The sequence below is a fragment of the Lissotriton vulgaris genome, chromosome 2_1 (assembly GCF_964263255.1).
Source record: "Lissotriton vulgaris chromosome 2_1, aLisVul1.2, whole genome shotgun sequence".
NCBI lineage: Eukaryota > Metazoa > Chordata > Amphibia > Caudata > Salamandridae > Lissotriton > Lissotriton vulgaris.
The window spans coordinates 1,640,931,801-1,640,947,817 of NC_141687.1; the positions used below are offsets into that span (position 1 = coordinate 1,640,931,801).

The 16,017-nt window shown below is 42.4% G+C and overlaps 1 protein-coding gene across 4 annotated transcripts in view; it reads left to right on the forward strand.

Annotated features, from left to right (window-relative positions):
* The window catches only part of L3MBTL3 (L3MBTL histone methyl-lysine binding protein 3), a 713,216-nt gene that overhangs the window by 207,568 nt on the left and 489,631 nt on the right, over window positions 1-16,017 (forward strand). For all 4 annotated transcript variants that reach the window (XM_086957521.1, XM_086957523.1, XM_086957520.1 and 1 more), the window contains exon 4: window positions 15,582-15,705. In XM_086957521.1, the coding sequence (XP_086813647.1) occupies window positions 15,582-15,705 (124 nt within the window). The remainder of the gene's footprint in view (window positions 1-15,581; window positions 15,706-16,017) is intronic.

The following is a 16,017-nucleotide window of genomic DNA, read 5'->3' on the forward strand; positions in this document are numbered from 1 at the left end:
TGAAGAGCCACCAGGAAACCTTAATCCACCTTCTTCACCTGACCCCTGGGATGATTACAACACTCCTGATGTCCCTAATGTCCCACAGCAGGATGTATACCCTTCTAGACCATCACCTCCTGAGGACACAACAGGATTTATTCAGGTACTCCACAGAGTTGCTCAATACCAAGGGGTTAACTTACACACAGACCCAGGGGAAGAGGATTGCCTAATGGACACTTTTGACACGTCACAAAGGATCACCTCTATCTTGCCTATGCTAAAAGGGGTCATCAAGTATGCACCCGAGGTTTTTAAAGATCTTGTTAGGGCTAGAGTTATCAACCCCAGGAGCGAAAAGAAATACAAAGTTGCCCCTGCAGACCCAGCTTATATTAAAGGCCCGTACCCTTAGATTCATTAGTAGTCTCTAATGCTAGGAAAAGCGCCAATTCTCAGACTTCAGGTGATGCTCCACCCCCTGATGAAGAGTCCAAACCCTTGGACTCTTCTGGCAAAAGAACAGTGTCCAAGCTACTAACATATGGCGTATTGCCAACACTCAAGCTCTGCTAGCCAGGTACGATAGGGCACATTACGATGAGTTAGAGACCCTATTACAGCACCTTCCAGACAAATATAAAAACAGGGCCAATGACCTTATATAAGAGAGAAAAGTGATCACTAGCACTTCCATTCGCTGTGCTCTCGATGCAGCAGACACCACTTCTAGAGCAGTCAACGCAAGTGTCCTCTGCGTAGACATGCTTGGCTACGCATCTCTGAGTTTAAGCCTGAAGTTCAAACTTCTATCCTAAACCAACCATTCGATCAGGAACACTTATTTGGACCTAACGTTGATTCATCACTATAAAAAATGAAAAAGGACACTGACACAGCCAAATCCATGGGAGCATTGCAATCGCAAGCTCCCGACATTCCTTTTGTTGATCCTTCTACAAGGGCACCTCCACAGGCTACTCTTCTGACAACCCCTCCATCTCTTACAAGGCTCCCACCCAGTCTACATTCACCAGAGGTTACCAGAGAGGCGGGTACAGAGGCAACAATAACAAAGGTAGAGGCGAGACTAATAATACCAGATCTGTCTCCACACCTACCCAATGACTTCCTCCACTCCCCCCAGACCATTCTACTCCGGTCGGGGGAAGAATACAGCATTTACTTCCTGTCTGGAACAACATTACCACAGACAGGTGGGTGAGACAAATCGTTCAGTCGCGCTACTATTCATCTACTTACCAACTTAGGGTTCACAGTAAGTCAAGCTAAGTCTCATCTGCAACCGCCCCGCATACAACAATACCTAGGTGCCACAATAAACACCTCAAAAGCACTAGCTTATCCCAGTCCGGCCAGGATAGCAAGCATGCAAACTCTAATAACCAAATTTCAGCCTCAACACTCTCTTCCAGCTCAAGTGTTCATGCAGCTCCTTGGGATGATGGCCTCTTGCATATTCATAGTGCCTCACGCAAGACTCCAGATACCCCCCCCCCCCGTCCCCCACAAGAGTGCCTAGCACGACAATGGAACCAGGCTCAAGGTCAGCTAACAGATCTAGTGTTGGTAGACGGTCGCACTAATCGCTCTCTGCAGTGGTGGAACACCAAAAACCTTTCCAAAGGGTGACCGTTCATAGAGCCAGTTCCACAGATAGTCATCACAGTGGACGCATCGCTCTCCGGCTGGGGAGCTCATCTACTGCATCACACTATACAGGGCATATGTGGACTCCTCAAGCAAAAATTACTCCACATCAACCATCTGGAGTGATTGGCCATATTCCTAGCCCTAAAAGCATTCCAAAAACAAATATCAAGCAAAGCTGTCCTAGTCTGAACAGACAACATGACAGCAATGTATTAAATACAAAAGCAAGGCGGGACACACTCTCTACAACTCTCCAGACCAGCACAAAATATATGGAGATTGGCTATTCCCTAGACACTTTTTCTCCTAGCACAACATGTTCCAGGAGTCCAGAACAATATAGCAGATCTGTTAAGTTGACAAACGCAACAGATTCACGAGTGGGAACTTCATCCCCAAGTTCTTCAACCGTTTTTCCCCATGTGGGGACAATGAGACATAGACCTCATGGCCACACACGAAAATGCCAAATGCCCAAGCTTCGCCGCCAGATATCCACACCGATTGTCCAAAGGCAATGCAATATGGATGAATTGGTCAGGTAGATTTGCATACGCTTTTCCGCCTCTCCCACTCATTCAACTGGTGGTGCGCAAACTGCAGCAACACTCACTGACTCTTATCCTAGTTACTTCCAACATGGGCCAGACAACTGTGGTACACAATATTGCTAGAACTATCAGTTTTCCCGTACCAAAATCTTCAACTCTCCCCATTCCTCTTAACCCAGAACCATGTAGAGATCAGACACCCAGACACAGCACAGCTCAACCTAGCGATCTGGCTCCTGAGGTCTTAGAGTTTGGCTACCTTAACCTTCCCTCTGACTGTATGAACATTATCAAAGAATCTAGACGCCCCACCACTAGAGCCTGCTCCGCAGCCAAGTGGAAAAGATTAGTTATATACTGTAACAATAACAATATCAATCCATTAGATGTGTCTATTCAACACATCATATGTTCTCTATTACACCTTCAAAGGTCTAGCCTAGCATACACTTCTATTAGGTTACACCTCGCTGCCATTGCAGCCTACTTACAAAATAGGGAACATTTATCGTTATTCAGAGTACCTGCCATCAAAGCAATTATGGAAGGTCTCAAAAGAATAATTCCTCCCAGGGTACCTGTATGGAATTTAAATATTGTTCTCACAAGACTAATGGGCCCCCCATTCAAACCTTTACATCAATGTGAGTTACAATTTATTACATGGAAAGTCGCTTTCCTTGTGGCCATTACTTCCCTTAGAAGAGTTAGTGAGATACAAGCACTCACTATTCAAGAACCATTTTTACAACTCCATCATAACAAAGTGGTTCTTAAAACCAATCCAAAATTCCTTCCTACGGTTATTTCTCCTTTTCACCTCAATCAGTCTGTGGAATTGCCAGTTTTCTTCTCACAACAAAAAACAGACGCAGAAAGAGCTCTACATACTCCTGATGTAAAAAGAGAACTCTTTTATTACATTGAAAGAACAAAACATTTTCGTAGAACAAAAATTTTCTTTTGTATCTTTCTCACCACTACATAAAGGCAACCCCATACCCAAATTGCAAGGTGGATTGTCATATGTTTATAAATGTGTTACCACAAAGCAAAATGCACATTATCTGTTCCTCTTAAAGCCCTCTCTACCCTCAAGATAGGGGCTTCAATGGCATTCTTAGGAACATTCCCTTAGATGACATCTGCAGAGCAGCTAAGCTACATAGTCTACACCGCACACATTCACAAAACACGATTGTGTAGATGTGCAAACAAAACCGCAAGCTGCTGTAGGCCAAGCGGTACTCAAAACATTATTTCAAACTACTGCAACAGATATGAGTGGTCGCCGCTAAGGATGGGTACTGCTATACAATCTATGCATAGTGTATGATCTGCAGTTCATATGCCTCGAACGGAAAATGCTACTTACCAGTATGCATCTGTTCTTGGCATGTAGAGCTGCAGATTCACAAACGCCCACCCGCCTCACCGACTACCTTTATCTGTTCCGGTATTATCTTAATTAGATACAGCATACATGGGCATCTTTTCTGTTTCCTACAAAACACCATCATTTCCCTGCTGGCGAAAAATAATCTGAAGATGGAGCTGATGAAAATGCGCACTATCATCCAAAGGATGAGTCCCCTATCTCGTGACTTCCAAAGACTTCTCCAAGACAGAAACAAGTGCAAATATCCGGGCCCAACACCAGATGGCGATTTATGCATAGTGTGTGAATCTGCAGCTCTACATGCCAAGATCAGATGCATACTGGTAAGTAACATTTTCCTTCTGATTGTAATCACTTCTTGGGGCAGTTAGTGAACTTGAAACACTTGCAGTTGAAAAACCTTTCATTCGTTTCTGCAAAGGCAAGGTATCCTAATGCATAGATTCAAGGTTTCTTCCTAAGGTTCTATTGCCCTTTCACTCCTGTCAAACCACCTACATTCTTTCCTTTAAGCAGAGGGTACTGCATAAACTATATGTAAACCAAACACACATGAACTATATAGGTAAAACTAAGCCTCTACGCAAAACAAAAACCATTGATGGATAAATATGCAAGGCAGTATCATGCTCATTCACACATACATTCATGAAAAGTTACAGTCAGAAGAGGAGGCTAAAGTGGGTCAAAAAAATAAAAATATTATTTACTATAACTACCTTTTTGTCCAACCCAGCTTTAAGTGGAGTTGGCACTGCTATCATGTTGGTGCACAGCATGTGATTTAAACACGCATACTACAAACAGAAAATGTTATTTTGCTGTGACACAGCGGTCTGTTTTCAGCTTGTTGTGTTGTAGATTCACATGTGCCACCACCTCCCCAGTGGATGTAAAGTAAAGGTGTTGATAGTTTGCTTACTTAAACATTATGTACTTCACATGCACAACCAGACTGCAGTTTCAATTTGGGAAAAATACAATAATCTAAGCTGGAATCTGCATGCTGATGCATAGTGCGTTCCGGCCATTTGATCACAAGCCATGCTCTAAGCTGAACCATAACTCTTGAAATAAACAAATTCTAATACTCGAAACCCAACAGTGACTGACCGGTAGTACACCGCATGAGATTTACAACACATCAAAAGTGGGAATTGGTAGTTACTGGTAAGAAACAATACCTATATGGGTCCTGTAGTGGAATATTGGGATGATATACCTCCTTATTTAAGTGCGTTGGGAGATCTGCATGCTTGTTCCTCTACTGATCATGAGGAAAATGTTTACTGTTAGTGATGAGATGAATTTTCAGGAATATGTACTGAAATAACAGTGGGTGCTGCACGTCAAGATTGTGATGTGCTGGCAGGACTTTGTGGCTTCTTAGTGCTAGAATAACATTGAATTGTTGCTTAACTTGCCTTGTGTGCTCACACTGATTTGAATGTGAGTCCCCGAAGTGGAGTCTGCTGCAGTTTAAGTCTGGGATGCACTGGTAGAGCTGCATAGACTTTCTAATACTGCAACTTTGTTTGTTAGTTTGCTTATCCCAGTCCTCAGCTGAAGGCTGTACAGTGAGTATGAAAGAAATGCATGTAGCATAAAGTAGTAGCTGTATGCTGCACAGGTGGGCTGAGGTGGTCTGGCAGAGTTCTGTGTAAGTTCCAGGACTAGATTATCAGTGGGGTGTTGCAAGTAAAAATCCAGGTGCCCTGGTAGATCACTCAAGACTTCTTGACCCTGTACCTCCTCAGAGCCCATCATTCCTTAGGAGCCCTGAGCTCTCCATTGGTTGCCCCGCCCTCCTTCGACCCTCAGTCAGCCTTTTACTACTCACACAGTTGTCCACTTTTGGAAATACAGACACACCCCACCCCATCCTACACTGATGTCCATTCTCTTTCTTTCTCTCACATGCTCACTTCTCTCCAACAATCACTGTAGCAGCTTTGAGAGTAAATGTTCAGGTATGGCGGTACTGCATGGTTGAAATAGTATGAATGCTACCTGAACGTAGGATAGTAGCTTAAGGAGCTCAGAAATACAGCCATTTTGTACAGTAAAGAAGAGGTGCCATCTTTGAAATAGGATGAAGACAATTGCATGAGTCTGCTGGATGTGCTGTGTGTTTGGGAACATAACATTGTGGTGACAAACCCACCAATGTTTGACATTTTAACTAATAAAGAGTATGTCAAAGTTATACATAATTTTGGGGTCTTCATTTTCTTTTGTTATTTAGCGTGCGTATATAGGGCTTTTGAAAGACAGATGGGCAACTGTGGTACCTTATTATCAAACCAGAGACGTTTGGAGATGAGCAAATAGAGTTGTCTTCAAGCACATCTAGAGTGAAGGGTGGCTATTATAAGAATGATGTATGTGGTGAGAGAAGAAGTTGCAGTTTTTAGATTGGGACACCAGTGCCCTTTGTGTACTGTGCTATATCTTTTTTCCCCCAAAAAATCAAATGTTTACGTAGAAGCTATTTGTTTCCCATCATGGGATCTTCATTGACAGTCATGAACTCTGAATAGTGCTGCTGATGTGTTGAATCCCAGAACACTTATAATAAGTGTCAAAAATACTTTGAGATTTGCATTGTGATAAAAAAAACTATTTCTTCCCAAAGAAAAAAATAACTATAATGAAGGTAGTTAACAGATTAGTGAAGCAGCAAATGTAACACTGCACCTTTGAGAGAAGCTACACTTCTTGCGTCCTGTATGTACTTTAGAACTCATGAAGCCAGATAGGCGAGTACGGGTCTCTTCCCTAGTAGCCTTTTTTTAAAGCAATGTTTCTATTTGGTGCGCAGCATTTTTAGCGGCAGAGTTACTTGGAAGTGAAATCGAAGTGGTTTTTACTCTTTTAGGTTTACTGCACTATTGTCAATATATTGATCCTTGCGCTTTGTGAGGTGCCTTTCCTGCAGTAGGATGAAATATTTGAAAGATTCTCCCTGCCTTTTGTGTGGTGTGTATGCCTGACTCCCACACAAGTGAAGAATGCCCAGTTAGTCATCAGATAGTTAGCCACATCCTCAAAAAGCTTAAAGATATTGATCATAGTGAAAGATAAAAAGAGGAAAGTATAAGGGATCTGCTGAGTGGGAAGGGAATAGAGACACCTAAACAACGACCTACATCCATCTCCATGAGGTGTTGTCAGACAAATAACTAATTTAGCAGGATATCTGAAAAAGAAGATCACTTGGGATTCCTCTAATCTACCTGTGATGACAAAATGTTCCGTTTTCTAGAAAGCTGTGCTGTCTACAGCTTTGCCGCCAAGAACAGCAGTGACAACTCCGATATTATCAAAGTTCATGACATTAAAGCCTCCATCAACGTCATTATCTTTATTGACATCCAAGCCCTCAATATATTTCAAAACCTAACCTCTGTTTATGCAGCTGAGATCTTATCTCAAAGAAACAAATAAAACTCCAGGATATATTCTTACCGAGCATGCACTAACTAGTTGCTACATAACAGAAGAAAACCCTTTGTAAGCGTAATGTTCCCTGACATTGTGCTTCTGAAACATAATGCAGTTTTAGAACTCCACACAAATCTGAATCACAGCAGTTTTCAAGATCTCCTTACTATTCATGTCATTCTGAGATCCCGCAAAAAGAATGAGGTTTGAGATTGGCTCAACGATCCTGGGAAAAATTACATCCTTCTACTGAAAAGATCCTCAGTACCTTAGAGATCATGTACACCAACTTGTAAGAGAACTCCTATTTTCAGGCATTCTCACAAAAAGGCATATTGGGTATGAATACTACAGCTGACACCAACTAGAACACACATCCCAACTTTGCTTCAAACTTCTCTTTCAAGTGTGTCATCTCTAGAGGGTGTGTGAACTTTCCAGCATATTTTTAAGTTGGGAGCTGCCTAGGTGAACTCCACTCTTAATTCAACAGACCAGGTCATTGGTCATATTTAAAATGCTGCTACAATACACTCCTTCCAAGCCTCTGCTACCACTAGTGACTGGTCTCCTCAAACTAGCAATGAGCATTTTTCTTACTCCAGCCACTTTCAAATCCGCCTTTACTTGTATTTTGAAGAAGTGAAAGGGTACATATCAAGTTCAAATTTTGTTAACTCGCCACCAGGCTTTCTCATCCTTGCAGCTGTTCAGAAGGAACCCACACCCGCCTCTATTACTCCTCATCCTCCTGACGACGAAGATCCCGCAAAAAGAATGAGGATTGAGATTGGCTCAACGATCCTGGGAAAAATTGCATCCTTCTACTGAAAAGATCCTCAGTACCTTAGAGATCATGTACACCAACTTGTAAGAGAACTCCAATTTTCAGGCATTCTCACAAAAAGGCATATTGGGTATGAATACTACAGCTGACACCAACTAGAACACACATCCCAACTTTGCTTCAAACTTCTCTTTCAAGTGTGTCATCTCTAGAGGGTGTGTGAACTTTCCAGCATATTTTTAAGTTGGGAGCTGCCTAGGTGAACTCCACTCTTAATTCTACAGACCAGGTCGTTGGTCATATTTAAAATGCTGCTACAATACACTCCTTCCAAGCCTCTGCTACCACTAGTGACTGGTCTCCTCAAACTAGCAATGAGCATTTTTCTTACTCCAGCCACTTTCAAATCAGCCTTTACTTGTATTTTGAAGAAGTAAAAGGGTACATATCAAGTTCAAATTTTCTTAACTCGCCACCAGGCTTTCTCATCCTTGCAGCTGTTCAGAAGGAACCCACACCCGCCTCTATTACTCCTCATCCTCCTGACGACGAAAACAAATATTTTGAAATATTTTGAATAAGTAATTAGGAACGTTTGTGGCACATTAGCCATTTCTTTCAAGGAGGCTAATGCATCAATCTTGTTTGGTAGGTGTGAGACGCTCCCATCTGAGAACACTTTAAAGTTTGCTGATAACCAACCTGTACCGTTTCATCATTGCTACAACTGATTACTTGCTTGGGAGTTTCCTAAGAAAAAAACATTAGGTCTATTTGACTGTTTTCAAACTGGATGTACAATAACAGATTCTGAGATTGCCCTTTTTCTGGATCAACATTTAGGTAACACAATGCACCCTTCAAAATAAAAAAAAAAACTCCATAAAGATTTGAAATGCAGGTAACAAGGCCTATCTCAGATGGAACCCAATCGTAAGGACTACCAGCACCCACTCATGTGGGCCAGGCCATGTCCATAGGCTTAATCGGGTTCCCCCTTAGCAGTAACTGTAACACCATTCTCACCAACTTAATTGGCACCACCAGGACAGACAGAAGGCAATGGCAGGAGATGCACTCCAGCACCCCTCCACCCCTCCACCCTCATCCCCAGCTATTCACTTACTATAAATCCAGACACACAACATTCAACACAAGCACCCTTCATACTTTTTCGCAGACATGATGAAGGCAAAGGAATCCGAACTTTACACAGTGGAGCCGGTATGCAGTTCCCCCACAGGGCTACAGTTAAAAAAGGACTATGGGGGCGGATGGGAATAGTGTGGCTGGGACCGGAATGTAGTGAGAAACATCTCACCTCAGCTCCGGATCCCCGTGAGCCTGCACAGCGGTGTTCTGGCCCCTAATCAAGACTTCTGCTTCAGATGTGTTTGGGTGCCACCTGAGCACAAGTGGGGGAAGAGATGAGGACTATCTGAGCCTGAGGGGCACCCCACGCTGTCCATGTTTTGTGATCCGTGCCTGGGTTGTTACTGCTGAACGGCCATCTGCCTTCAACTGGGCCACTTGGTACCCGCTCCTACATCCGGAGAGGCCACCGCCAGGGCTTCTGGAAGGCGGAACAATGCCGAAAGCTGAGTCTGCCTTGGGGGAAGTGGGGTGGGGGCCTCCTTCATCAACTGGCAAAAATGGGCAAAAAATGGCTGGTGTGACAAAAGACCATATTTCAAAAGGGAATGCTATACATCCTTCTGATAATGGCCTGCCACCGAAGAGGGAGTAAGGAGATACCCTTCAAAGCCAGCTATCGAGCTTGCCCCAGGCAGGCTTGCTAGTGTTGGATCCTCTAAAAGATCTGCAAGCAACTGCACAGAGCAAACATCATAATTGCGTCTGGGGAGGGCAGTTTATAGGAACCAAAGCTTACCAATCGGAGAAGAAAAGATATCGGCTGGACTGGAGGATAGCATCACTGAATGTTAGGTTTGCCCAAACCTCTTGCGCAAAATCCAACTTAAGTGATGTTCTTTTCTGTCCCTTACTGTCCCCAACCGTGATTACATTTCTAAGATAGGATCAATGGTAGAAGAGGAGAAAGGGGAATGGGATAAAAGAGAAAAAGAAGAGACCGGAGTCCACACTCTGTCTCGTCTCTTCTGGGACAAATGAGTTCTGCAGATTTTGAAGTGGATCTCTACAAGTCAGAGATGCCTTAAATAACTTATATTTGGAAGACACTGACCATTGCTGTAATTGTGCAGTGAAATACCAGAGGAAAACCCCTGTATAACCAAGTCTTTATGCTTCAACAGTTGGAGAATTACTGAAAGCTAACATAAGGAAACAAAGATATATTACTTAATGTGTACGCACTAGCTGATTTCACTATGTTTATAATCTCTACCTCAAGCTGTGTCACTATACACTCTTTTGTGAGAGATGAGTTTATTTTCTACTTCTTCACCAGACCTGGAGCATAATCAGCACCATTAACAACTGGTGGTGGTTCCATACTCTTATTGGCAATATATGCCCGATTTGGAGAGCAGGAGGGAGAGCAGGAGGGAGAGCAGGAGGGAGTGCAGGAGGGAGTGCAGGAGTGCGGGAGAGAGAGAGAGCGAGAATGAGAGAGAGAGAGAGCGAGAGAGAGCGAGAGAGCGAGAGAGAATATAAACCTATGTAGCAATATTGTAGGTTAATTTACTTGGAAGGACACCGAGCACCACAATGAATATTATAATTTGCAGAGCAGGGTTGACAACATCACAATTGTACCACCTTATAATTCTTGACATAGCAACTATGTAAGTTATGTTGACTGATATCTATCATATTTGTGAAGTAAGAGCATTACCTCAAAGAAATTGTTCACATTTTATGCTACTTAAGTCGCAGGTGTGGCTTAGTGTAACCTAAATATTAACAAGAGTTACGATTCAAAAGAATAACTAACAAACTAGAAATAAAACATTAACTCCGTCATATGCAGATAATGTTTCAGGATTCAGTCCCACTGCGTCCCATGCATTTTGAAGTGTGCAGGCAGACCTGTGGAAGTCTGTAAATGAAAAGGCATCACCGTAATGTAGAGGACTTAGTTTCTAGAAGGCTTGTATGAGAGGATAACATCATTAACTTAATATAGTTGGTGTGCCAACTCATGTCACGTAAGTCCTGTCATCAAGTGGAGTGCAGCAGAACTATCGAAGCTCCAGCCCCACCCACAACACTATGGTTATTTAATCTGTTAAGATAAGCATTTTTCGAGGTGGTCTAATGTCATAATTATTTTCACTGGCAAGGGCCAATACTATCTCACCCCATTGCCTTGTGATAGGATATTTCTTAGACGTCTGGCTTCTTCCATATGTGGGCTAGTTTTTCCGCTTCAGCTCATTTATGGATCGACTGGAGCCACTGTTTAATTGGGGTGGGGCTTGAAGTCTTCCCCTAAGGGCTAGTGCTATTTTGGCCAACATGAGGGCAAGATCTACACACTTGAACGAAATTCGTTTGTCCTTTGGGCATTTATAAAGTCCTAGCGGGCAGCCTTAAGGCTAAAAAGAGTACAAAATCCAGGGACAGACGAGATAACTTCACACACTTCCCTTCTGTAGAGAGTCATGTAGGCCCCATCCCAGATATGTTTTATCGCTGCCATAGCTGCATGGCTGCCCCAGGAGTAGTGGTTGGGACAAGGTTATTCACCCTTGGGGTCAAGTATGCTGTGTGCCTTAGGTGAATCTGGATATATTTAAAGGATGCATTTTTTGATCCCTTGTGAAGATATGCCTAAATCTACAAATACTTTGTAGAGGAAATGTATGGGCATATCAGATTAAGGGACCAGTGATTGCAGCTTCCTGTTCTAATAGTATATAACTATGCATAGCACACGGGGAAGATTTTTTCAAAGGGAGACTACAGGAAGAACTAGTCTTTATATTTGCATTTCCTTGGGGCTGCTGGGTGAAAGCCCCTCCTCCTCCAATGATCAGCCGGCAAACCAGCATGAAACTAACAGTAGTTGCACCTCTAAGTATGAGTTCACAATCTGGAGCTACTAGGCCTTTGGTCTAATGGGAGCTTCAGCTCCGACCTTGTCTGTCAAACTGTGAAGCGCACAAAAGAATTTCCTGGGAAGCTCCGAAGGTAAAATAGAGACGTAATTTAGCAACTGAGAAGTTCGGGGTTTGGGGGGCTTGGAGAACAAAATTCTATGATGGTAGAATAATAGAGGATGTAAAGTCTGTGGAATGCTTCCCCGTTTGTTCAGGCACGAAACCGTCATAAAAAGCTTAGTGTGGACCTACGGAGGTACAACAACGTATGGGTAGCTCAGAATTGTTTACTTAACATTGAGGAGTGCGTGTACATCGGAGCTGGTTCTTGACTCTAGGTAAGCAGTCTGCTGACACATGGAGGCGACACACCAAGCCCCTTGTTTTTCTTTTCTAGAACGTTATGCCCCATGTTTTTGAAGGTCTGTGGCGTATATCCAAGATGATATTTTAATGTTTGCAGAGTCTTGTAGAATCCTGGAGCTGTTTTGAAAGAATCGTTCTGTTTTTGCATAAATGTGGCCTGCAATAAAAGTGGAGTTTAAAAATGAGATGAACTACTTGGGGCACTCTATACTGTAGGCATTAGGCCAATAAGGAGTCTTGCGTAAGACCCTGTCAATACTCGCCTTTCTAATAGCAAGGAACAGTTATTTCCTTTCATCTACATATGTGAAAAATATTCCATGTTCTTAGTTTTTCTGTTCCTATAGACTTTCTCCACAGGATTTGTTTTTAAGTTGCGTACTGGCAAGTAAGGACAAGAGAAAACTTTATTTTAAGAGAAGCATAGCTCATGTCCACAATCTTCAACATTTAAGGTGTGTGGCAGACATATGGTCTGGTGGCTTCATGGACTACTGTAGAGGCCTGTGTTTGACCTCATGGTCACAGGTTGAAATCCTGGCGGATCCACTCAGCCTTTCATCCTTCTGATGTCGATGAAATGAGTACCATTGAGTTGGGTAACAATAAACATAAGTTACTCAGTGCCAAGATACGCTTGGGTGAATGTGTGGTTTATGAATACACATGTTATGGTAAAAAAGAAGACTACCTGCTTTAACATCATAGGCATTGTAAGCGCCTCAGCTGAATATTCTGGGTTTTAACATGAATTATCTGCAGAGAATTGGGCAATAGAACACTTAAGCCTTAGTTATGAGTTCCCCTGTATATAGGGGTTGAAATCTGTGATTTGACTGGTATCCCTGCACCTATACTTGAGAATTATAACTCCATATATCTGGAAAGTTGTTTTCCCCAGTGGGTTTTTTCCCGGCTTAAAACCATCCATATTTACCATCTGCTTGAAGCACGGGGCTAGGCATGAGGGGGTGATTTATTTCCGCAGTGGTACTTGGGTGGGCTGTGGTGGAAGGGCAGAGCAGGGTTTGCTCTAGATAATTAGATCTTTAGCTGCTCTTCTCAGGCTTGAGAATGCATGCTGGTTGTGCTTGGCTGCTTTACCTGCCTGCAGCTCATCTGTCGAGTCCGGGCCTGCACTTTGCAGACCTATTAGTTCAGGGCCCGAAGACACCTGTAACCTCATAGTCTGACGGAGCAGTATTTCTCCCTGGCATACTACTCTGCCAGTCTTGTCGTGTGTGACCTTATACTTAATGTGTGTATTGCTGTTGTGTTTTGGACTAGCCACAAAACTTTGCTCTTCACTGTAGCACTAGTGGTTCAGCTAAATCTAAAACGTGTATTATTCTTTCAAATTAAAGCCACAGCAGTGAATGTTGATGAATATGATATGTATTTATCAGTGTTTTTGTCATGATTAGCAACAAAAACTTTTTGCCAGGTGGTGTAGCAGTTTTGGTCTGGTTTAAACTAGGTGATGAAATCATGCTATGTAGAGGACATAGTTTCTTGTGTTAAGAACATGATTTTGTTTTCAGAGTGGATGATTTCGAAGGATATTATGGGAAAGTTATGATGAAGAAGACAAAGTATTAACGTAGGGAAAGAAGCGAAGGCTGAACTCGTGTTCTACATGTTATTGCCATACATGGAGATTGCAGAGTATTTGTGAATGGAGGTCAACTTCCTGCTTAGTGGAGGCACATTTGTACACTCATTGGGTCTGCCAGTTGGTATTTGTGTGCAAATTATGGTGTCCTGGGAAACTGCAGATAATGGTTGCTTAAAGAGTTGTGTAAAAATATTTAGTGGCTGGGATACTTCAGTCTGTGATTTGGGGTTATGTAGGATTAGGGATAACACATGGGGGTTTATGATATAGATACCAAGCTACGTAACAAGGTTTCCTCCCCTTTGTAACCACAGCTACCAGTTTCTGAACACCCATGTTGCTGTTGCTTTCATTTTATTGTGACTACAGGGCATTGTCATATACAAACATGGCAGGTTGGATTCGTGAATCCTAGTCCAGTTTTCTGTTTCCCTTAGTAAGCAGTGGTTATATTCCTATTATTAAGCCTTTTTGTACTTAATCATGCTTTTAAGGTCAGTTCTTTTGGTAAGTGATTTACCCCTACCTCATAATCCCTCCTGTTAAAGCAGCAGAACACTCCTGTGCCTCAGTATAAATAGAGACCACATACAGTATGTTAGTCTAGATTTTTAATGACTGCCATGATGTAATTGTAGCCACAGTGAAAAAATAGCCATTACTCACTGAGTTTGCCATTGTTTCTACCACTAAGTCATCTGCTTTGATTAATCCTGCAAATTCATCTGATGGGCTAGAATTTGAAACTTGAACAGCGCAATTCTTAGCCTAAGCAACAGATAATCTTACAGTACACTTGGCGCAATATTATATACCTTCCCCGGTTTGAAACCAATTTAATCCCATACCAGGATGAGTGGGGATGCGAGCAGTTGGGAAGGTGAAGAGAGGATGTGATATGGCAGAGAGAAGAATAGAGTCATAAAAGGTACTGTAATGAGTGAAAGTGAGCTCGTGCAAGGGGAACAGGAGAGCTGTAAGAAAATGTAAAGTGTTGGAGTTGCCAAATAGTATCTTCTTATTGGGTTAGGGTTTCTTCACAAGAAAGATTTGAATTTAGAAAGAACAGTTTATCGATCACGAATATTAGCATTGTATCATGTATTTCCTGATAGATTTTAATAGCCACTGGAACAAGGCTAGTGGTTATGCCTGGTGTATATGAATGGTAAAACAGACTTTACAAAAATAAAAAGGATTCTTTTTCTACTATCATTGATAATTTGATTACTAAATTGATTTTACTTTCTAGTCACAAAATACACATATTTGACTGCAAAAATCAAGATAATTCATGTGAAAGATTTGGAAACTATGATTTGGTGATGATCTGGATTGACATACTGCCTGACAAATGGGATTAGTTGGGAACTTTTGTAAGTTACTCGCCCAAGAGAGCTTTGTTTACAGTTAGGCCAATGACTCTAAAAGACTAGAGAAACCTCCTGATTTTCCTGTTCACCTGTAAGCCTCTAGTGCAAAGACAAGAGCTAAAGTGGAGAACTGAACATCTGGGGCTCCATTTCATGGCCCATTTCAATGCCATTGACGATGGAGAAAAATGAGTCCCTTTGTCCTGCAGTACAACAGGGAAGTAGTGTCCGATTTGGGGCTGTAGCGGAAAAGGCGCAGAGGAAAAGTGACCGACGCTAGAAAAGCACCAGAAGCTGCTTTCTTGAAGAGAGTGGTCTAGGCAGTTCAGTGGTATTTTTAACTGATTGTTTCTCCTCTTCTTCAGGACTTGGGTTGCCAGCCTCTCGCATCCAAGAGGAAGCTTGTACCAACTGTGGCTATTCCGGCAAAACAGAAATCTTCACAAATGGAAAATTCTGCAGCTGGACTTGTTCCCAGCAGCATAAAAAGTAAGGCTAACTTACCTACTCTCTTCAGTGAAGCTGCTTTATATTTATTTAATCGGGATTTTGCATGTCTTCTGTTGACCAATTTAGAGCACCAGGGATGTTTGATGGTGTTTATGCGCAACAAGTTTGGTAAGAAATAAAAATTTCACCTGGATGCAAGGAGTGAAACCCTATCTAATATTTCTCTGTTGTGCCTGTTCAGGCACAGGTCCTCACTCAGGGTTCATGAACCCATAGCAAACGGACTCCGTGTTTTTGCACTTTAAAGTTACTTGTCACTTTTTTCCAGACATGTTTTCCTATAATTTCAAC